The 24103-nt window shown below is 38.1% G+C and overlaps 1 protein-coding gene across 1 annotated transcript in view; it reads right to left on the bottom strand.

Annotated features, from left to right (window-relative positions):
- Positions 1-3228: 3228 nt before the first annotated feature.
- Positions 3229-24103, bottom strand: part of xpo5 (exportin 5) — a 42007-nt gene continuing 21132 nt past the window's right edge. The window contains exons 17-33 of the mRNA XM_089117317.1: positions 23651-23692; positions 23479-23568; positions 23099-23298; positions 22908-23007; positions 18611-18792; positions 18418-18518; positions 16971-17067; positions 16706-16841; positions 14417-14515; positions 10539-10585; positions 9767-9870; positions 9621-9680; positions 7956-8056; positions 7756-7863; positions 7214-7351; positions 6349-6513; positions 3229-3817 (exon numbers count right to left, since the gene is read on the bottom strand). Of these exons, the coding sequence (XP_088973443.1) occupies positions 3668-3817; positions 6349-6513; positions 7214-7351; positions 7756-7863; positions 7956-8056; positions 9621-9680; positions 9767-9870; positions 10539-10585; positions 14417-14515; positions 16706-16841; positions 16971-17067; positions 18418-18518; positions 18611-18792; positions 22908-23007; positions 23099-23298; positions 23479-23568; positions 23651-23692 (1920 nt within the window). The 3' untranslated portion in view covers positions 3229-3667. The remainder of the gene's footprint in view (positions 3818-6348; positions 6514-7213; positions 7352-7755; positions 7864-7955; positions 8057-9620; positions 9681-9766; positions 9871-10538; positions 10586-14416; positions 14516-16705; positions 16842-16970; positions 17068-18417; positions 18519-18610; positions 18793-22907; positions 23008-23098; positions 23299-23478; positions 23569-23650; positions 23693-24103) is intronic.

The following is a 24103-nucleotide window of genomic DNA, read 5'->3' as shown; positions in this document are numbered from 1 at the left end:
CAATAATTCGGCCCGAAAAAAAAACGACAGTGGTACCCCTTACGTTTTTTTTTTGGGCGAAAAATTAAGTTTCTCCAATCTTCCCAAATTCTGGTAGAGGGCCATGAGACTTAGACCTGAGTGCAAAAATGGAGGCTCTAGCCCCTTCCAGAGCTGAGATAACGAAACTCAAAAATTCGGCCCGAAAAAAAACCGACAGTGGTACCCCTTACGTTTTTTTTTTTGGGCGAAAAATTAAGTTTCTCCAATCTTCCCAAATTCTGGTAGAGGGCCATGAGACTTAGACCTGAGTGCAAAAATGGAGGCTCTAGCCCCTTCCAGAGCTGAGATATCGAAACTCAATAATTCGGCCCGAAAAAAAAACGACAGTGGTACCCCTTACGTTTTTTTTTTTTGGGGCGAAAAATTAAGTTTCTCCAATCTTCCCAAATTCTGATAGAGGGCCATGAGACTTAGACCTGAGTGCAAAAATGGAGGCTCTAGCCCCTTCCAGAGCTGAGATATCGAAACTCAAAAATTCGGCCCGAAAAAAAAACCGACAGTGGTACCCCTTACGTTTTTTTTTTGGGCGAAAAATGAAGTTTCTCCAATCTTCCCAAATTCTGATAGAGGGCCATGAGACTTAGACCTGAGTGCAAAAATGGAGGCTCTAGCCCCTTCCAGAGCTGAGATATCGAAACTCAAAAATTCGGCCCGAAAAAAAAAACGACAGTGGTACCCCTTACGTTTTTTTTTTTTGGGCGAAAAAATAAATGTCTCCAATCTTCCCAAATTCTGATAGAGGGCCATGAGACTTAGACCTGAGTGCAAAAATGGAGGCTCTAGCCCCTTCCAGAGCTGAGATATCGAAACTCAAAAATTCGGCCCGAAAAAAAAAAACGACAGTGGTACCCCTTACGTTTTTTTTTGGGGGGCGAAAAATTAAGTTTCTCCAATCTTCCCAAATTCTGATAGAGGGCCATGAGACTTAGACCTGAGTGCAAAAATGGAGGCTCTAGCCCCTTCCAGAGCTGAGATATCGAAACTCAATAATTCGGCCCGAAAAAAAAACGACAGTGGTACCCCTTACGTTTTTTTTTTGGGCGAAAAATTAAGTTTCTCCAATCTTCCCAAATTCTGGTAGAGGGCCATGAGACTTAGACCTGAGTGCAAAAATGGAGGCTCTAGCCCCTTCCAGAGCTGAGATATCGAAACTCAATAATTCGGCCCGAAAAAAAAACGACAGTGGTACCCCTTACGTTTTTTTTTTTTGGGGCGAAAAATTAAGTTTCTCCAATCTTCCCAAATTCTGATAGAGGGCCATGAGACTTAGACCTGAGTGCAAAAATGGAGGCTCTAGCCCCTTCCAGAGCTGAGATATCGAAACTCAAAAATTCGGCCCGAAAAAAAAAACGACAGTGGTACCCCTTACGTGTTTTTTTTGGGCGAAAAATTAAGTTTCTCCAAACTTTTATTTGTCCACCTGCGGCTGGACACCTCAGTTTTTCTCCAAATGCTTCCTTACTGGTTGGCAGTAATTGCATATTTCCTCTAAACTATGAGATATGCTGCCCAGTGTTCCATGGTATTCCTGTGCTAAACAGGAGCTCTTCGTCCGTGCCAGTCTCACGACAGGGATCTTACGTTTTACGCAGCTGTGAAGGTGGCATGATTAGACTGGTAACCCCATTCGTCGGCATCTGACGGAACTCGGAGTGACAACGAAAGGGAACGTCTCTGTTATGTATGTAAACCTCGTTCCCTGAGTAGGGAACGGAGATGTTCCGTCTTCCGTCTATTGCCAGTGTCCTCCTTTTATACCCACGAGGTAAGGCGGAGATACGCTATGCAAAATCCCCAGACCCATGGCATTTCTTTGCCATTGGCTCACTTTGTAATACTCGAAGTCGATAGGCTTTCTAAGCGAAACCCCATTTGTCGTCATCCGACGGAACGTCTCCGTTCCCTACTCAGGGAACGAGGGTTACATACGTAACCGAGACGTTTTTGAGGATATACTTCCCCAACAAGTATGCCCACTCCAGCTCTGTGCTGCCTGCATTTACAGTGCAGTGCTTTTAGAAAAACTGAATCAACAACCAATTGATTCGCAAAATGATTTGGTTTCATAACGTACTGACGACACCTGCTGGTCAAGAAGGAGACACATCATCAATAAAACAATAACGTGGGCTAAACTTGTAGAATGGTGTCTTTTTTAAAACAAATTTCAAATGGTTTTGCAATTTTGTTTCTAAATTAAACTCAAACTGTTTTAATTATAGACAGTAAGAAATGCATTCAAATGTTTTAATGCACATCCATAGAGGTGAACTAGGAGTGAAGTGTGCTGGTGTTTTTACATCCCAGCCGCTGATCGTTTTTTTTTCATACCGTCTCCCAGAGACAACGCGATTCAAATTCTAGATGTTTTCAGATACAAAGTATAATATTTAAACACATGCAGTTAATATCTTTAAGAGCACTTATTGCTCATAACATAAAAAGTCTATCCCATAAGTTTGTCTACAACTCAAAATTTCCTAATTCTCACAGGTTGCTCCCCAGATCCCCTTAACTATTTAAAACTACCAAAAATACTAAGCAAATTTTGGGTTGATTCTTACAGTCTCAGATATGTCAATGATTAACAAGAATATCAGTTTTGATGCATTTTTTTCTGCAGTGTCAGATTTAAAACAAAACACTAAATTTCACCCTTCACTTACACAATTAGAGATCTATCATGCATTCAACTAGCCTGTACCATCTAATGCAGCAAAAACAGAAAAGAAAAGAGTTTTTCTCCATTGGCCAAACCTGAGAAATAGCACCATCTGATCTCCAAGGACACAAAAGGGTTTAGCACAGAGACAAAATCAAATTTAAATTAAACTAATAAATAAAGTGCACTTTACAGAAGCATGAGTAAAAGACCTACAAGCAGTGCACCTTCACCCATGCCATTGGATTCGGGCATTGGGCCAATGGGTAATCCTTTTAGTCTATTATCAATAAACTACATTTACTAACTTAATTTAAGAATATGACAAAAAAAATGCCCTTATCAAGTTAAAATGCCTTTGGAAAATTTAATTGTTTCACTTTTTACAAGGATTCCATGAGAGGAAAATGTCTTTATCCATCTTTGTCTCAGATGCACCGACATGTTCATAAATGAGTTTGTCACAGTTGTGAAGTCTGCATAAAATATTGAACTACTGAAGAAAGAGTCTGTGCAATCACTGAAACTGTCCAGGTATACATTTATTAAAAACTGCAGAGTATAAATCACAACACTTTTTACATAATCTGTACACAGACATGTCCAATTAGTGTTGATTTTGTAATTTTGTTTTTTTAAAAATACTGTAGCTCATCGTCTCTTACTGGAATGTAGTGCTGGATGCTGGTTTTGCACATAAGATCCCCAGAACAGATGTGGTACTTCTCGATCTTTTTCCAAAAAAAAAAAAAAAAAATCTTTTCTGAGGTGCTCCGACAGCAAGATTTAAATTTTCTTTAAATGACAATTATACAGATCCATTACACAGATCCATACAAAAGCAACAATGTACATCCAAATTGAATGAAACATGTTCTTGTTGTCTTTCCTCATTTCAGACTGGATACTGTACAACACACACAAGGTTGAATGAAGTGAGGGTGTGATAACGCTGTGGTTCCCTCAGCAATGGTCACGGTCAGGAGAGAATAGAGCGATCAGACCTGCAGCATCAGTGTTCTCCAGCATATCTGTCGTAGGCTTTGGCTTCTTAAACAGAGATGGCAGGTTTCGGATGTGCACTTCCTTCTTGAACTGCTGTCCTAAAGGTTTCTAACAGCACAAACACAAATTGACCAATTGATTATAATGTTGAAATGAAATGATGTTGATATCATCATTGTAGCAGACCAGGAACCAAGATATTGTAACAAAAAAAAAGTGTTTATATTTTGCTTTTATTTTATTTGAACTGTATGAATGATTAGAGCTGAGCGATGCAGGTTAACATCATCAGGGTTCGAGTGCATGGTTAGGTGATTTTTTCATTTTTCCCATAGGGATTAAAAATATATATTTAAGTATTTTGAGAGCATAGTGAGATCGACTTCTGTGGTGCTTCATTGGAATGGTTTTGCTTTTGGCGTGATTTGATCTCTGCAACTCTGGTGGAATTTGGAGTACAGCATCATGGGTAATGTAGTTTTTCCACAATGAATTCCACTGTAAAACACAACTAATGCAAACTGAATGGGTTGCCCTCAGCATGGCACCGTGATAGGTTACCATTGGTGAAATTTCCACGGTCAACTTTTAGTGGTGTTATGACAAAGTGGAACCAATTGGGAACAGCAACTCAGCCACAAAGTGGTAGGTCACATAAAAATCACAAAGTGGGGTCATAAATAGCTACAGACCTATGAACTTCATATGGCCTTCAGATTAGCTCAAGAACAGTACGTAGAGAGCTTCATGGAATTGGTTTACACGGCCTTGCAAAGCGTTGGATGCAGAGAGCAGTGGAGACATGTTCCCTGGAGAACCAATAATGCTTCTCTGTCTGGCAATCCGATGGACGAGTCTGGGTTTGGCGTTTTGCAGGAGAACTGTACTTGCCCGATAGCACTAAAGTCTGGTGGAGGGGGGATTATGGTGCGGGGTTGTTTTTCAGGGGTTGGGCTTGGCCCCTTAGGTCCAGTGAAAGGAACTCTTAATGCGTCAGCATACCAAGGCATTTTGGACAATTTCATGCTCCCAACTTTGTGGGAACAGCCTGAGGATGTCCGCTTTCAGTTGACTAACATGACTCCATAAAGACATGGATGACGGGTTTGGCATGGAGGAAGTTGACTGGAGTCCTGACCTCAACCCGACAGAACACCTCTGGGATGAATTAGAGAACGAGCCAGTCTTAGCCAGTCTTATTAAAAATGCGCTTTTCTCTAATAGAATCGTAAAAAAAATCCCATAAACACCTCCCAAACCTGGAAAGCCTCCCTAGAAGAGGCGAAGCTGTTATAGCTGTAAAATGTGGGACCGACCCCATATTAAACCCTACGGATCAGGAATGGGATGTGATTAAAGTTCATGTGCATGTAAAGGCAGACGTCCCAAAACATTTAACAATATAGTGTATATTTAGTTGCCTGCTGTGTCATATTCATGTAAAATTAGAGTTATCTTGTTTTTATTTGAAGTGCACTCAGACTTAGATTACCGAGTGCCCTGTTGGTTAAAGTGTTTACTTCATTTATATTTACATTTTTCAAACGCTGTAGTTATTTGTGAAAAATACTGTAATATGATTCCAGATTCAAGAAGTCTCAATCTAAAGTAAGTGTTTAATTTAAAGATTTCTTTTTAAACTTTTTAAATTTTTATGTCACCCTGGTCTTTAAGATATGGGCCATTGAAAAACATTTATCGGTCGACCACTAGTTTAATGACAATTTTGACAACTGATTGTTAATTGCAGTACTGTTTTGAATTGAAAGTCCATAAGCTTGTTCCAGTCTCCATAGTACACCTCATAATTGGGAAGATCGGGATTCAGATCGTGCATCGTGATTGTCTGTTATAAGGTCATGATATAAAATTTCATGGGAACCAAACGGTTCAAGGTCCAAATGACAGTTTCAGTGCAGCTTCAAAGGTCTTATTAACGACACCAGACGATGAATGAGGGTCTTGTCTAGCGAAACAATCGGTCATTTTAAAACAAAAATAAAAAACTACGTTTTATAAGCACAAATGCTCACCTTGCTCTGTTCTGTGATGAGCGTTCGTGACTCTCCTATTCAAACTCGTCCATCAAAATGAACAAATCTTTTTTCGAGTCATGACTCGAAGGGTCCTTGATAAGACCCTTATTCATCGTCTGGTGTCGTTTAAAGCCCTTTGTAGCTGCACTGAAACTCTCTTTTGGACCTTGAACCGTTTGGTTCCCATTGAAGTCCATTATATGGAGAAAATCCTGGAATGTTATCATCAGAAACCTTAATTTCTTTTTGACTGAAGAAAGAAAGACATGGACATCTTGGATGACATGGGGGTGAGTAAATTATCAGCAAAAGTTTTTTTTAAAAGTGAACTACTCCTTTAAAAAGCACTTCAACTATTTCAGTGACTTTTTTGATAGAGCACTTGTACTTTTACTCAAGTCCGGATTTCTAGTACGTTATACATCTCTAGTTCTTAGTTTAATTTAAGTTGGAATAAAATTGAGCATGTCTGCAATAGCCATAATGAACGTGCCAAGAGATTATCTACTTCTTGAATTCATCTTGAAATCAAACTCTTTGTGAACAAACAAGTGTATTTCAAGACTTTTTTTTTTTTTTTAAAAATGCTAAAAGTGTCCATACCCCAACAGTGCCTGCAATGAGACGTTTAAACTGCTCTTTCTTTTTCTTCTCTGCAGCCTTTGACACAGCGGGTTGGATGGCCTTCTGATCAAACTGCTCCAGAGCATCAACCTGGATATCAGGGATCTGGTTCATGATGAGACGCAGCTCAGCGTATCGAGGCCTCTGTAGAGAAATATCACAATGAAAATTAATGACATTTTCTAAACGATGCATTCAGTCACTACTATGGTCATTTAAAGGCGCATTCGGTAGTAATTAAACTAGCGTTAACGTCGCTGTTCTTTGTGTACTTGAAGTACCAATAACACAGTGCACTGACGTCTACTTGGATCAGCACTGACTTTCATGAAAATAAAACTGATAATAGTTATAGAGAGTGTCACTGAGAGTTGAGGGATCATTTTAACATGGAGAAATATGCTGTTATACCATGTGGATGCTCAAATGCTGAATGCACAGTTAATCACCGTTCTATACGAATGCACTGCTGCATTGTAACGCACACACATACACAACAGCCCACATATTGCATTATTTTTCGAATAATTCAAAGGCCTGTCGTCAATTAATTACCACGAGCAGAAATCTAAGAGAAATATAATGACCCAAAGACAAAAGAACTGATAAAAATAAGCTGTTATGTAGGAGCAATAGCCTTGTGGGCAGTAGACGTCAACTTTAATCTCATAAATGCCAACTTAAAAAAAAAATGATATCCAGCAGGTTAGCTGCTTTGTGCAATAGAGTAACATTGGCAAAAAAGGATATACTTTTTACTGTTGTGCTGCATTAATATATGTACAAATGTGCTTCTCATACTGAGAAACATGCAAGTTATGATAGCTGAGCTGAAATGACGCACTAGAGCCTCGTAGATGAGCAAGGCCAGCTGAGTTAGTGCAGCATTGCAGCCTTCGTGTTGCCCATGCATCTGCAGACCCTTCAGGACACTGGCGAAGAGCCACGTCACAGCCTCCGGAAGCAGGTTACCACCAAGCACCTGCACAAGAATTCATTCACATACACACACATAGTCAAAACATTCAAATATAAAATAGCTGGCATCTTTACAATTCAATTCTAATCTCATTTACAGACAGATAGAAATATTGTGATGAATTATAAAGGGATAGTTGACCCAAAAATGTAAATTCTGTCATTATTTACCCACCCTTGCTCCAAAACTGTATGAATGCTGAACACAAAAGAAGATATTTTGAAGAATGTGTGTAACCAAACAGGCCCAGGGAACTATTGACTTCCATATTATTAAAAGTCAACAGGGACTGTTTGGTTACCCATATTCTTCAAAATACCTTCAGAAGAAGTATATTTAACAACTTGAGGGCGATTTTCCACTTTTGGGTGAACTATCCCTTTAAGAGAGACAGGAAAAATCCGCACCTGTTTTAGCAGAGTCCAGCAGAGCAAACCAGCAGTCCGTTGGCAATTTACAGTGTCCTTCCAGGAAAGGGAGTTAAAACATATAGTCAGGAGGTTCATATAAATATCCTGAAAAGGAAGGGAGAAAAATAAATGACTCTGATCTCAGAGGTCAGATGTCGAAGCCAACTGATGGAGCCCACAGATAAATGTTCAGTTACCTCACTTCGGAGAAGGCACTTGCCCAGTTCTGAGAGCTCATCTGTCGGTGTATTTGTTTGAATGCCCTGTGAGGAATCCATCGACACCATCTCCTCATCTCCTGAACAGAAGATGAAAGTCTTTTTAAGATCTGCTGATCCTATGTCTTGACATCACATGAAAAACTAAGGTTATTCATAAGAGCGTGAAGGGCGTGCTGCAAAAATGACATCACTGTGGTGTGGGCGGTCGTGCGCGTTGGAAGCGCAAGACCCCATTTCGCCTAGCGGTGTGCACGACACTTTTTATAACATTGCGCGCGGCGCCACATCCGAAGATGAACGACTTTGAGCCGAATCTGGCCGAACTGGTACCGGCATGTTTATGATCCTTCTATACACAGAGACATTTGCATTGATGGGCGACCATAAAATCTCATTTTGTGAACAGGAAGACATTTGCATTAAGCACCTCATTTGCACTTGTCTAAAGTAGGGGTGGGCGATATGACCAAAATTGTGTTTCACGGTATGACTAATTTTATTTCACGGTAACGATATATATTTCACGATATAGTTTTTTATATGTAGTTATCCTCACAAAAAAAAACTAAAAAAACTAAAAAAACAACAACAAAAAAAAACACAAAAGGGTATAATGTATAATAAATAAACCCAAATACTTTAGAAAAGAAAAGTATGTCACCTTGTTTGATTTTTATTTTATTTGGTAAATGATTTCTTTGGTAAACTATTTCTATAGAAAAATATAGTAAACAAAAAACACTCATCAACTTTTAGATGAACTTCCCACAACAGATTGATATAACTCATATTTCAACTTTAAATAAAGTGTTGCTGAATAAATTTTCAATCTCATGCATTGCTTTACTTCATCAATCAGTTTATAATATAATTATAATATATTTTTACCACATGTGCTTATTATCCTGCGTTTTTAAGGGGCTTGTTTTGCTCTTTTTGTGATATCTGGCAACCCGTCACCCTGAGCTTTAATCAAGAGGAGTTCAGAAGTGATTAGAAGGACTGCAGCTACAAAACAGCACATACTCAATAAAGGATCATGTTGAAGATGCATCCAAGTCTCCTAGTCTTCGCTTCTGAATTTCCAACACATCACAGTCCTCAGTAGGCTTTTAAACTACTAGTTAAGTCTGAAACAGTGCATTGTTCACATGAAGAAGAAAAAAAATGGGAATCCGCCATCATGTGGACTAGGGAGCCGAAGGAGGCCATCTAAGTTTGGTTGCAGTGGAACTGTGGCACGATGGAAAATCAAAGCAACTCACACTCTGGTTTATACTTGTTCAGAAAATAAAGTGTGTTTCAGACGTTATTAATTCCAAAACACACATACAAGCGTGAGTGAGTTGAAAATCAAATGCTCACACTCAGATGTATCCATTAAGCTTCAACGTCATGCAGTGTTGTTCACTAGCAGCACATAATAGTACCAAATTACTGAATAAATAGGCTACTTTGTTTTGCTAAGAGCTCATTTTGTAGCTCTCTGAGATGTGTTTTGGTTGTGAGAGAGACTACGCTGGATCGTGATTTCAGACAAAAACATTTTACTTATTGTTTTCTTCCATTGAGTGGTCAGACATTAATTTAATTGGCGAATTTCCACCATTAGATACAGGGAGAATGTGATCAGCAACTCACCATCTGCGTCCTCTTTGTTTGCAGATAACTCTGGACATTTTCTCGTAATGCAAGTCACACCTGAAAACACATTTACAAAGTTGGTGTTATTTTGTATAAAAAGTGAAGCAAACCTGATAGGCTTCACATGCATTAGGGAAACTCACCTAGAAGGTCAATGACTTCTCTCGTGACCAACCGCAACAGCTGCTCCTCCACCATTTCCTGAGTCACATGGTTCTCCTCATAGGCCTCGTCCTCCTCCTGAGCACTAAAACATCAATAACAGCCATATTAATAATCATGTTGACTTGACAAAGCCAACACAGATATTCTATTTAAACTTACAACATCAGTATGTTGCCATTCTCACGCCAATATAATAATGATTTTATTTAAATGTATTATTATGTTGGGTTAAGAATGCTACCATACTGATGCATGATGAGTTTAATTTGGATGTGCGTCATGTGAACTTTTCAGTAAATTATCAGCAAAAGTTTTTTGAAAAGTGAACTAATCCTTTAAAGTGACGTCAGCCTAATAAACCTGCTGCTGTCTGTCATTAAGGACAATCAAAGAACAAATCAAAAAGAAAAATCACTCTGCTCTCAAAAGCAATGAAAAACAAACTTTAAAGTGACGGCACAAGAAACAGCCACAAGTGACTTGAAGTACGGACACAAGCAACATGCAGCTACAAAGTCACTGGTGGTGTGAATGGGGCTTCAGTCGAGGCTTTTGGAGAATAGAAACTCGTGTCAGTCTCAACCACACACACACGAGGCAGGGGTCTCACACACGACGTGTTAGAAGAAAGCGGTGTTAAAAGAAATGTAAAAGACATCGGGTCTCCACTCCTGGACACCGGCCAGAACTGACCAAATGGCCAGAACTATACACAAAAAAAGTTTATTATCCAAAACTAAAATACTTTACCTCAGACTGGTCCTTTGGTTGATGATCTGCCACCGAAAACTCAGTCTCTGTTTTCAATGAAAAAAAAAAAAAAAATGGAGATAGCATTAGGCAAATCCTGTGCTACAAGCAATATTGCTTGCTTCACTATACCCAAAATTACTGAATGATGTAAAACAACAGAAGTGTCTGTGCAACCTTCAAACTTCAATATTGAAAACAGAATGATACCTCAATAGGAAGAAACAAAATGATTCCTCAAGCGGATGGCTTTTTCATTATACTGTGTTTATGCATGTAATATTGAAAGGAAAAAGAAAATAAAATAAAATTATTTTATTTTTTTATTTTTATTATTTTTTATTTTATTATTATTATTTTGTTTTGTTTCGTCTTTTTTTTTACTTTGTATACTGTGTTTTCCTAGTAAATTGTCTTTTTATATTGTATTAAAATAACCATCACTGTTACATGATTTTTATATGTTAATTGTTTTTGTGGTAATGTAATTTTATCTTGTCATGTGATTGTATTTGTGTAGGACTACAGATGGAAATTCGCATAGTGCTAAATCTGGTGCAGCCATCTTTTCAATGTAACTGCACATTGTCCTGTTATAAAAAAAATAAATCAAATCAATCAAATCAATATTTTATGGATATTTTGTTGCTATTTGGATGATATTTAGTGTGTTTTTGTGCTAGAACCTTGGATGGTTTTTAAGCCCGTCATGGAAAGCCGATACCCAAAATTATTACATGCCATTATAAAGGCAATTGTTCTTAACCTTATTAGAAGTATACATAAATTCACTTTAATTTAAAGGGATAGTTCATCCAAAAATGAAAATTCTGTCAGTATTTACTCACCCTCGTGTTGTTCAACCCTGTAAGAAAACAAATCATCTTCGGAAAACAAATTAAGATATTTTTTGATTAAATCTGAGAGCTAGTTCACCAGAAAAGATATTAAAGACATCGTTAAAATTGTCCAAGTGACTACAGTGGCTCAACCTTAAGTTTATCAAGTGATGAGAATAATATTTGCGTGCAATAAACCCCCCGAAAAAACAGCTTTATTCAACAATTCATTCTCTTCTCTGTGGGCCTCGAGTGAGTTCACGGCGTTTCTGTATTGTACGTCACACGTAAACTCACTATTGGCTGACGCTGATCTTAAAGGGATACTCCCCTTTTTTTTGGAAATATGCTCATTTTACAACTCCCCCAGAGTTAAACTGTTGAGTTTTACCGTTTTTGAATCCATTCTGCCGATCTTCGGTTCTGGCGGCACCACTTTTAGCATAGCGTAGTATAGTGCACAAGACCATTAGCATTTTTCAAAAAAAAAAAAAATATGGCTAAAGTGTTTAGATATTTTCCTATTTAAAACTTGACTCTTCTGTAGTTACATCGTGCACTAAGACTGACGGAAAACGTAAAGTTGCGATTTTCTAGGCTGATATGGCTAGGAACTATACTCTCATTCCTACGTAATAATCAGGAAACTTCACTGCCGTACCATGAGTGAAACAGGCGTAATGATATGACACAGTGCCTGAAAATAGGCTACCTTCCGTCAACATAACTACAAACAAATTACACTTGTTTTTTTTTTTTTAATGTAACTACACATTACAAATGATTTACTTTTAGCTTCTGACCAAGGCTGTATCTCAATACTAGTCCTACTTGATCTTAGCGCTGCGTTCGACACTATAGATCATATAATACTCTTGGATCGACTACAAAACTTCACCGGTGTCCAGGGACAGGCATTAAGCTGGTTTAGATCGTACTTATCGGACCGTTCTCATTTTGTCTGTTTAAATGGGAAAAAATCAAAGATAACGTCAGTAGACTATGGAGTACCGCAAGGATCAGTTTTAGGCCCTCTGCTATTCTCAATATATATGCTGCCACTTGGTAATATTATAAGAAAACATGGAATTAATTTCCACTGTTACGCTGACGACACTCAATTATATATTTCATCACGACCAGATGAAAACACTAACTCATCTAAAATGACAGAGTGTCTCAAAGATATAAAATGCTGGATGACGCGTAATTTCCTGCTATTAAATTCAGATAAAACGGAGGTATTACTTATTGGTCCAAAAAACTACTCACAAAACCTCTCACAATACAACTTTAATATAGACGGATGTCCTGTTACTTTATCCACAACAGTAAAAGACCTGGGTGTTATACTAGACCACAACTTGTCGTTCGAAAATCATATTTCATATGTTACAAGAACAGCCTTTTTCCACCTTAGAAACATTGCTAAGCTACGTAACATGCTATCTATTTCTGATGCAGAAAAATTAGTTCACGCATTCATGACCTCGAGACTAGATTACTGTAATGCTTTATTAGCCGGTTGTCCTGCATCCTCAATAAACAAGCTACAGTTAGTACAAAATGCAGCTGCTAGAGTTCTTACTAGGTCAAGAAAATATGATCATATAACACCGATTTTATCATCTTTACACTGGTTACCTATTAAGTTCCGCATCAACTACAAAATACTACTACTGACCTATAAAGCCCTAAATGGTTTAGCACCTATGTACTTAACGGACCTTCTTTCGCCCTACAATCCACCGCGTTCCTTAAGATCACTAAATTCAAGGCTTCTGGTCATTCCTAGGATATCGAAGTCCAGTAAAGGAGGGAGGGCGTTCTCGCATTTAGCTCCAAAACTCTGGAATGGCCTTCCCGATACGGTCCGAGCCTCTGACTCGCTGACACAGTTTAAAACTAGATTAAAGACGCATCTCTTTAGTCAAGCATTCACATAATGCTTACCTTCTACTCCTCTGTTATGCCATACGGAACCGTTTGCCACTGAAACTGCTTAACGCACCAGTGGGGCTCGACAGCCTCTTAGACAAACGGGTCGGCGCGTATGGTTGGGTTGCGGAGAGTTCGGGTTACGGAGAGTTTGTGAGTTATAACGGAAATTATTATGAACATCAGCTATGCTAATTATTTCCCATCTGCCTTTCTGCTGTTATCTCGGGACGCTTGTCCCGAGAAAAATGGCGTTCGTCAGGTCCAGTTTTGTGTCCAGCCTCTCACGGGGATTTCGGATGCCCCAACGCCTGTGATGAGACGACTCAACGCCTGTGATGAGACGACTCAACGCCTGCGATATGTTATGGCGCCGTTTGATTCATAAACAATATTTATATTTAATATTTATATTTAAACAATATGAATGTAAGCCAGAGGAGAACTGGCCCCCGACTGAGCCTGGGTTCTCCCAAGGTTTTTTCTCCATCCAATCTGATGGAGTTTGGTTCCTTGCCACTGTCGCCTTGCTTTTGGCTTGCTTTGAGCTTGCTCAGTTGGGGTTATTTATTTAGTGTTTAGCAATGTTGTTGATCTGTGTTGTGCTACTTACATGTTATCACTGTGAAGCTGCTTTGATACAATCTGTATTGTGAAAAGCGCTATATAAATAAATGTGACTTGACTTGACTTGACAAACTTAGTCCCGGTCACCGAGCTGGGGACTGTTTTCATGCGCTGCGTCATATCATTACGCCTGCTGCACTCATGGTACGGCACCTGAGATCGGCTGAATGGATTCGAAAACGGTAAACCTCAACAGTTTAACTCTGGGGGAGTTGTAAAATGAGCCTATTTCCAAAAAAAAAGTGGAGTATCCCTTTAATTTGTGTTCCGACGATGAACGAAAGTCTTACGAGGTTAGAACAACATGAGGGAGAGACAAAATTTTCATTTTTGGGTGAACTAATAACCCTTTAATAAATTAAAAGAGACATCAATCAAATGAAATCAGTAACAACAAAACATCTTTGCACAGCAGAGGCGGCACACAATATCAGTATTTAAATGAGGCATTATTGGGTGTGATGTGAAGTTTACCTGCTGTAGATAGGCAAATAATGGACCCAGCAAAGGACAGAGGAGGCTGTCATAATACTCACGAGGACAGGACACGACCAGCTGCTTCATGAAGAGACGTGATCGACATTAAGGAAAACAACCAGGCAGCAAAAACAAACTGTACCCTAAATCACTTCATTCAGGAGTCAATCTACATTTGATGAAAAGGATCCGTGTAAATAATGGGTGAGCCATCCAGGGATGTTTAAATCATGGCAATAATATGCACGTTTAATTCAGAGTCAAATACTTCTCATTGTGCTTTGCGGCCCCTTTAAATACAGTTTTAAAAAAAGATCACGCATTCGATCTACGTCAGAGCATCAGAGCGTACACGAATCTTTCCACGGCGTCGCTGACAGGCGGCGGTATGAACGTACGGTTTGAACGTCAGCGCTGATAGCCCCGTGGGTAGCGCACAGACATGTATCGATGTTGAGCTTCGGCCGACTCGAGTAAGCAGGGTTTCTGCAGGTTTCACAAAGTCAAATTTAAGACTTTTTAAGACCTTTTTAAGACCATTATGAATGAAATTTAACACCTATATCAAAAAAAAGAAAAAAAAACGTACAAAGGAAACGCATAGTCTCAAAATTATTCGCAAAGTAATTTAAATTATTCAAACTGAACATTCGTTGAGAAGCACAAACGGTCCCGTGATTTTGGAAATTTGTTCGGTTTCTGTTTTTATAAAACCCCCTATTCCAAAGTACATAATGTAGTCCGTTTTATCTTCCCCGCAACTGAAGGATTTAGCGATGTCAGAGTCCAGAAACATCGTTTGAAACAATGTAGGACTGGTGTCCTGTCACCGTGTGGAGAACCCAGAGCACGTCCACTTTTAGTGTTGGCTCTGATCCAAAAGCAAAATCAGCAAAATCTGATCCAAAATTCAGATTTTTAAGCCAAGTATCGCTAAACTTCCACTTCCCCATAGCTGAATAAAATCCGTTTTATGTCTGTCTGTGCTATCTGAGATATGCGCTAGAGCCAGACCGATATTATCGGCCGATATTAGGCATTTTCCATAATATCGGTATCGGCAGTTATAATAGCGATAAATGAATATTTAAAAAATAAAATAAAAATGGATGAAACACGCTTCAATCATCTCTCCTTGGCCTGTTATATTGAAAATGTATGTTTTACAATTTGCAGTATGATGTCATCTATTGCTAAATTACGGCTCATCATAGACTAGCTAACCACAAAGCTAGCTAATGCAACTATTGTCAGTGGAAGACCGCTAACGTTAACATTAATGAGCTTGGAAACCACAATGAACTTTTTCTGCCTAAAGAAAGTAATGATTACTATATTTATAGCTAGCATATCTCTAGTTACAGTTCCTGCATTGTAAAATGTAAGTTATACTTGCGAGGAGTGAACATTTAGACATATAGAAAAAGTATGAAACGTATCTTGTGCAGAAAAGTTAGCTTTTCTTTTACACGTGTGTGAAATCCAACAATATTTAATAAAAAAAAAAATATTGGCCGATATATCGGAATATCCCAAACCCAAAAATATTTGTATCGGTATCTGCCTTCAAAATCCTTTATCGGTCGGGCTCTAATACGCGCCAATAACACAAAACCTCAAAACTGATTGGCTGTTGCATGTTGGTCTATTTTGTAGTCATAATACAGCGAATTATATTTGAACAAGCAAAATAAAAATAAAAAATACAACCACGGAATAAAAAAATAAAAACATTCCAAAGCGCTGCGGGAGCATTTCTATGAGATTTACATGGACATAGGAAAATTAAGACCTGTTTAATATGATTTAAGACCTAGAACACTGTACTTCAGCAAATTTAGGCCTTAAATTGTGATTTAGAAATTTTAGACTTTTTTAGACTTTTTAAGACCCCGGGGAAACCCTGAGTAAGAGTACCCGCTTGCTGACCTTTCCCGATCCCGATCTTTATCCCAGTACTTCTGTGATTGTTGTAACACAGAAAAAATATACAGTCTGGTTGAAAAGACTTTCGTTTTTGAAGCCGTTTTATACCAATACACTGTTTTCTCTGTAGTTCAGAGGCAGCGCAAACGCAGACCTGTATGTTCGCTGTGATTATACAAGGTTTGATAGACAGAGCTGAATCACTTTCAGTTAGGAATGAGAATGTGTGAGTATTTAAATCTAGATCGCAATCTTTTACTAATTTACCCTGCAGCTCTACTTTTCAGTAGAAGTTTATATAAATAATAGCAAAAAAAAACCCAAATATATATATATATATTTATATATGATAAGGATATGGACTAGGGGACGGAGCCTGTGGTCTGGAACACTGTCTAGATGGATAAAGGCGGATCCAACAATCTGCTCCGCCAAGCCTTCTATAGCATAAAAGTCTTGTTGCAAGCAGGGTCCAATATTCCCAAGCACACTGTAACTGTAAAAAAAAAATAACAGAAAAGGGAAAACAGGATCATCAAAGTGAGATTACACCATCGGAGAAGAGGTTTTTTTATATTAAACCAACAAACAAAAAAGAATAATTAATCATTGAACTCGTTCCAACCAGTTTTCGTAGAGTGAGGAGAAGAAGCCTTGCATGCGCTCATCTATGTTTCTATACACTGGGGTGTCGTAGGAATCTAAAACTTGTTGAGGAATTCCTGTAGGAAACAAGAAGAGTCATTTCGTTAAAGGTCCCGTATTATGCCCCCTTTTCACAAGATGTAAAATAAGTTTCTGATGTCCCCAAAATGTGTATGTGAAGTTTCAGCTCAAAATACCCAACAGATCATTTTTTACAGCATGTTTAAATTGTCATTTTTTGGGGCTCAGAAAAACGCTCTGTTTGAGTGTGCGCCCTTTAAATGCAAATGAGCTGCTGCTGCCGGCACAGGGGGGCGGAGCTTCTGCGCTCAGTCTCTCAGGACAATTTTATCTCACAGAATAATGATAATATCAGAAACTCTCAGTAACGGTGTTCATTTCGAGTCGGACAATAATGCCTACAGAGTCAGAGTGCTGTATAGAGATGGAACAGGTATAGTTTAATAGTTTAATTACGGTTATTATAACGTATTTGTCATCTGCTTGTATGTATCCATTATTTATTAATAGCCTACAAGACTGCTGTTTCGGACCAGGTCCGAATGATGATCAAACTGAGATTACTAAAGTTTATTGTACATCACACAAAAGATGAAGCGTCAGTTTTACTTCAGAAAATCATCGTAAGAGCTGAGTAAACTCAGTAAGTTATATTGAGGGAGTTGAGGGAGCATTCCTGTGGGTGGACGTTAGTCAAAAAACTGATCTACTGAAGTCTTTAAAGGAGGAAGTAGAAGGATGTAGTCCAAACAGGCCGTTCGATGTAGGCCACTTCTGTTAAAATAAAATATCTCGCTTGGCATTGAACTTTTGAGCTTTATAATTGTACAGATATTATTTATACTCTAACGACAACATTACACACTAACTAAAGTTTGAAACATGGGATCACGAAGAACGGGACCTTTAACATAACCAGGGTTTGGTGTTTAAAAGACAACTAATATTCAGTAATACCATTGATTCAACTGCATTGACACTAAACAAAATCTGAAAAATATTCCATTATAACTGAATAATGCTACTTGTCTTGTGTAGAGCGGCTTTTACCTGAATTGAACTCGTTTCATAATTGATTAAAGAGATGGTTCACCCAAAAACAAAAATTCTGTCATTTACTCACAAACCCGTATGACTTACTTTTATCTTCAGAAAACAAATGAAGATAAAACTGAAAAATTGGGGTGAACGATCCCTTTAACTTTGCAGCACTGACACTTTCACTGAACTAAATTAACACTGAAGTGACTTGAGCTGAATAAATGACTATTGTCGTCTGTAGCGCTGCTTTACAGTGGAATTGAACTTGTTTTATAATTGATGAAATCTGCAACAGTAACTGTTATTTTTATGGTGAGACCTGAATTATGATGTTTGTATCAGGACAGGGCAAATTAGAAACCTACCTAAAACAGAATTCTTGTCCATATCCATAATATCATAGACTTTAGTAAAGGTCTTGCTAAGCCGGTTGACGTTCTCTGGCAAGAACAAGCTGTTGTGGGTCCTGAAAGGATGAAGAACATGAAACTACTTCAAACACTGTTACAAAAAGGCATATATAAACAAGCTAATCACTCTAGAAATGACCTAATGTACCTGATGAGGGCCAAAAGGTTGGGCAGAAGGGCCTGCACAGGCTCCGCACAAGGGTTTCTGTAGATGGGCGTCCCATCCGAGGAAGTGCTGATCACAAAGCCGCCTGCTTTCGCCTCCTCAGGATCAGCAGGCCAACGAGCACGCTTCACAACGCCAAGTATGGTGTATACACATAAACTAATCTGCCATAAAAAGACACAAGCCAATCAAAGCCACTCATTTTCACATCTATTAGACCAGTGTTTCCCAACCCTGTTCCTGGAAGCACACCAACACTACTCATTTACGAACTATGATTTAACTCACGGCGTCTCAAAGACCAACAATTAATGGGTTAAGTAAAACAAAAACGTAAAATGAAAAAACAGAACATTCATGAATCATGATCAACAGAAAGTAATCAAATGTAAAACAATACTGCAAGTCTTTACTGTATAAATTGAATATAGATGAGCCCTACTAAATCTACCAAAGAGCAACAAGTGATTTTCTCTGTCTTTTGTTGTTATTTATATGAATAACAGACAGCAGCAGGTTTTTTTAGACTGCTGGCACTTTAAGACAGAATACACTGATCCAATACAATGATACACATGCAACTTAATCCCAACAGTTTGTGTTCACTTAAAGGATAATTCTGGTATTTAACACCTTGAGTCTATTTTGTAGTTTGTTTTGAATGAAAAAGAACAAAAATTGACATTGGGTCCTGTCTCGACTCTTTGACTTTTTTATAATCGCCTGTGACAGCGTTAGACTGGGTGTCTATGGGCATGCACAAACATGTCCATAAAACAACCCTTAACGTTCATTTTCAAAACTGTGCAACTCACCGAGTGGTTGCTGGTGTTCGTTGATGTTCCGAAATACCGTTTCTGTCGTGTTTTATTTGTCATTTTTTTAAATCGCATTGATGTCTGCTGGAGGACTCAGTGCTCGTTAATATTACTATGCTAGCTACCGGAAACGGAAAGGGGTCTGTTTACATTTGGTTGTAGTCTTTTCGCTCGGTTCTCTGACTAACAAAATTCTGAATCTCTAACCGGCATAATTTTGTTACTGCGTTTGTAGACATTTTCGTTTGTGTCCTCACGAAAGTTTGTCAATTGTATGTTTAAAGGCTTGCTGAATATCTTTACAAAAAGAAAAAAAAAATCGTAGCTTTGTAAACTATGCTGGACTAACTGGGACAAGTTAAAGCACTTGCATATTATTGTCCTATTGTTAGTTTGATTGCTTCTATTCCTCTACTCATTTGTAAAACTTTTTGAAAGTATCTGCTAAATGATTAAATGTAATGTTAATCTTTCTATGATTCCAATTATGCATTATTATATAGTAGAATTTGCTGCCCGCCATTTATAATTTCTTTGAAACATCCTTTTTCGAACTCCTCCTAAACCTTTAGTCCAATTCTCCCCGAAACATGCTCAGATCATCAACGATTGACCAAATTGTTCTTGAATAACATCAACAAATTTTGATTTAGAATCTGATTTAGCAACACTTTAGCATATTGACACTAGGGCTGTCAACTTTAGTCGTTTAGTCGACTAATCAGTCGATGCCGTCTTGGTCGACTGACATTCTTATTGGTCGACCAGTTACTTTTTTTTACCAATAGAAAGATTTTTTTTAAATGATTTACTCCTTGATATTTATTCCTTTATAAGAAATTATTTATTAATGTATTCTAAATATAATTAGGCTTTGTTTTATCCCCAACTTTAATTGCTTTAATTTAGGATATTTTGTAACAGCGCCACAGTTTTAGCGCACACACATAGAGCACTCGGGAACGCGCCTGTGGCTGGCTGCGCTGCTGCTCGCGCTCGGTAAGGGATGCTGTATTCATTCAGTTAGAACGCTTCTTGTTTTGGCTTTAGTCGACAAAATGTCCAGGAAATCTAAATCTTTTGTCTGGCTGTAGGGTTGTGCCGATAGACGATAGTATCGTGTATCGACGATAGTCTGACATATCGCCGATGGCAGATGCCTTTGACGATATCAATACGATAATTGGCTCGTTTTACCATAATGTATTAAATTATTATTATTAGGCCTATTATTATTATTATAAAGCTAGTATTGTTATTAAATGAATATTAGGAACTACAATTAATTTGCCTTGCCTAAATTTACAACGACATCACCTCATAACAATTGCAACAACACACGCACTAATGAGGACTCCTCTAAGAGAATGTTTTTAAAACAGACTAAAAAACATCCCACATCAAAATTCAATCGCAAGGTGATCCATTCACAAATTATCAAGTGTGCTCGTTTTAACAGACGCAAAATTCAATTTCCTACAGATCCAAGATGAAAACGGCATCGTTGTTCGTCAGTATTTGTTTCTGTAACAAATTAACAAAACGTTTAATGACACTAACACTAAAAACAATACAATTACTAAATAGTATAAATAATAATATCACTAAAATAGTATTATAGTTACCGTTATCATCGTCGTCTCTGAGGGAACGCGGCGTTAATGCAGATGCCGAAAGCAGTCCGTTTTTACTTTCACTTTCAGAGATTGAGCGCGTTTACATGCGACGACTTTCTTAACCTGATTATGTTGAATAAACTTGACAATGCATGTGGTCATGTAAACGTTTCCTTTATCAGAGTCAAGTCATAAGTATAAGTATAAACCGATCGACTCAGCTAGACGTTTGGCTCTTGCTCTTGTTTCTATCGGCATTTAAAACACATTAACCCGCGTACTTCGTGCTTACTGAAGTGCGCAGAGAGCGCACTGGTAGGGGGGCACATATCGCAAACTCCGACTCTTTCTGACCCAAGAAATTATTAAAACGTGTTTTCATCTCGTGCAGAAATAGACCAAAATTCTGCATGTAATGGCATGAGAATAGGCTAATGTGTCCGTAAATTTCCCGTTGACAAACAAAAGGATTAGGATCTCTTTTTTTTACTTTACTATACCAGGAAATAACTTGATCCTATTAATAAACACTCCACCTTTGCTAGCAAAATAGAAAAAAAGATTCTCGTATATAAAACGAAGAAGGCTAATAAAACAAGCAAATTAATGAGTAGGCTAAATAATCAAGTTAATAATCAAATAAGTTAGCCCCGCCCCCTCACGATAATATCGTGTATCGCCGATCTCACAGGCTGACGATAGGACGATATGAAAATGGAGCATATCGCCCAACACTATCTGGCTGCATTGTAAAACAAAGACGACAAGACTGTGGAGGGTGGCGATCGCGTTGCTCCATTATGAGCCCGCTCACCGCGCGCCTACATTTGAAATCGAACTTGAGCGCGCAAAAGAAGTGAGCAGCCCTTTTAACGGCTATATCATGCTGACTCAATAGATTGTGTTTTCTTAATATGTTTTTCGTTTTTATTTGTACACTTTACGCATTTGAAAATAGCCTAAATGATGCAACAAAACGAAAATAAACCTTTATGCCTTCCAAAATACAGCCTATTATTATTCGGATTGTTTTTTAGGCTATTTGGGTTTGTGTGTTTGTTTAAAACGCCTTGATCGGCTGGACAAAAGTTAACCCATAGCTTTGCAAGTAAAGAAGAATATAAAGCCTGTATAAACGAGAGCTTTTGTTAGGATTTTTTATAATGTGGCAGATAGCAGTTATTTTTTTGTAGCGTACGTGGTGTGATCAGGTGCGCGATTGTGACTGCATAGACAGAGCTCCTCAATTTTTTCAGTTAAAAAAAAATCACTTAATTCTCAAAGAATTTTATTATTATTATAGTTATATTTATTTGTGATGTTTTATAAATGCTCTATGACAATTGTTTAAAATATGTTCAATCAAAACAGTTTTTTTTTTTTTTTTTGTCGACTAATCGTTGTGCAGGACAAGACTTTGGTCGACCAAGGATTTCTTTGGTTGACTACAGCCCTAATTAACACCAAAGACCAAACTTTTTTGTGCTTCACCGTCTCCTCACACGGAATACTACATTTATTCGGTGACAGCGCCATCTATAGGTCAAAAGTGATAAGAAATCTGCTCAGTGATTTCAGGCTTTCATTTTGACGGGTTGCCAAATAAATAAATGCGTTGCCGGTTTCAGAGTAAAGGCACAGTATGTTTATTTAAATGCTCAAAGCGTCTCATTCACAGTAAATGAGACACAAAAAACAGTGTATCATGAACTACATGTGTAAATGATGAGTTTCACTCTGATAGCACATATATTTACTTAATAATTCAATCGAAGCCTGAGGAATCTGACAATCTCACTAAGTCAGAGCAATATTGTTTTTATTTCAATATTAGAGCACACCTACCCGTGACCTGTTGATACCCATATGGTCCTCTGTGTCAGGGTCATTGATCACCTGATCAGCACCAACATATGCCAAGAAGGTCGCAGGATCCCATAACACACTACACAACACAGAAATAAAAGAAGGATCACACATCATTCATTCATTTCAACATCTGTTTAATAAACTTGGGTACCAGCATCCATTCATACCTCCTCATCTCCTCTGACAGCCACTGGGCCGTAACAGGTGCCATGAGTTCCTCCAGGAAGGCTTTCTGCTTGTTATAGTCTTTAAACTGATTGCTGATCAGTATCAGGGCTTCCATAAGAGCACACTTCTCCATCTGTGTCAGCAGCATCTCATTTGAGAACAACCTCTTCACGTGCTCATACATCATGTCGAAGCATGGCTGCAATGCATGAAAAATAATCTATTATTGTTTATGGTTTATATCAAAAGAGAATGCTAATATCACAATTTATAAATCCTTTTTTTAAATCATTTTCCAGCATTAAAACAAATCATAACAACTAATAAAAATAGCATGTTTTGCGTTGTGGAGGAACATTTTTTTCATGCTTTAACATACCAGAATAAGGTCTGAATAATCTCGACACATCCTAATGATGGAAGAACAGGCGTGTCTTCTGACGTTCTTTACAGCTCGCGTTCGAGGTGCCTGAACACATCCACTGAACGTCAACAAGAGTGTTTGATTAGAGAACGATATGCAGATATGTTTACATGAATGGGCAACTTACCTTGCGTTCTTCAACCAATTCAAAAGTGATGGCAGGGAATATCTTAGAAAGGAAACAAAATTGATATTGGTAGGTCTTTAATTGCACTAAGAAAAACACATACAGGCTATTAATAAAAAAAAAAACTAAAATGCCTGTAAAAAATATGTAAATGCATGACATAAGACTTAAAGCTACACTGAGTGATTTTTACCCCCATCTAGAGGTGAAAAGGTATATGACCATCCAGTGAATATTAGTTTCTGTTCCTCTCAATTCCGATTTTGTTTTAACTCCTACGGTGGGCAATGTAGTTCAAGATTAACATGGCTTCCAGTTCGACCTCGTTCATGAGTGTTAACTCAAACGTAAACGCGAAAGGCGAAGCTTGAATTAACGGGTATGTCCCTCTTTGGCTAATGTACTTTCAAGATGGAGGGGCAACATGGCGAACGACATTAGAACCCCTTACCC

The sequence above is a fragment of the Pimephales promelas genome, chromosome 11 (assembly GCF_988280905.1).
Source record: "Pimephales promelas chromosome 11, fPimPro1.hap1.1, whole genome shotgun sequence".
In the NCBI taxonomy this organism is placed as follows: Eukaryota; Metazoa; Chordata; class Actinopteri; order Cypriniformes; family Leuciscidae; genus Pimephales; species Pimephales promelas.
Note: the sequence above shows the minus strand (reverse complement) of the source record. Positions and strands in the feature narration are given on the sequence as shown.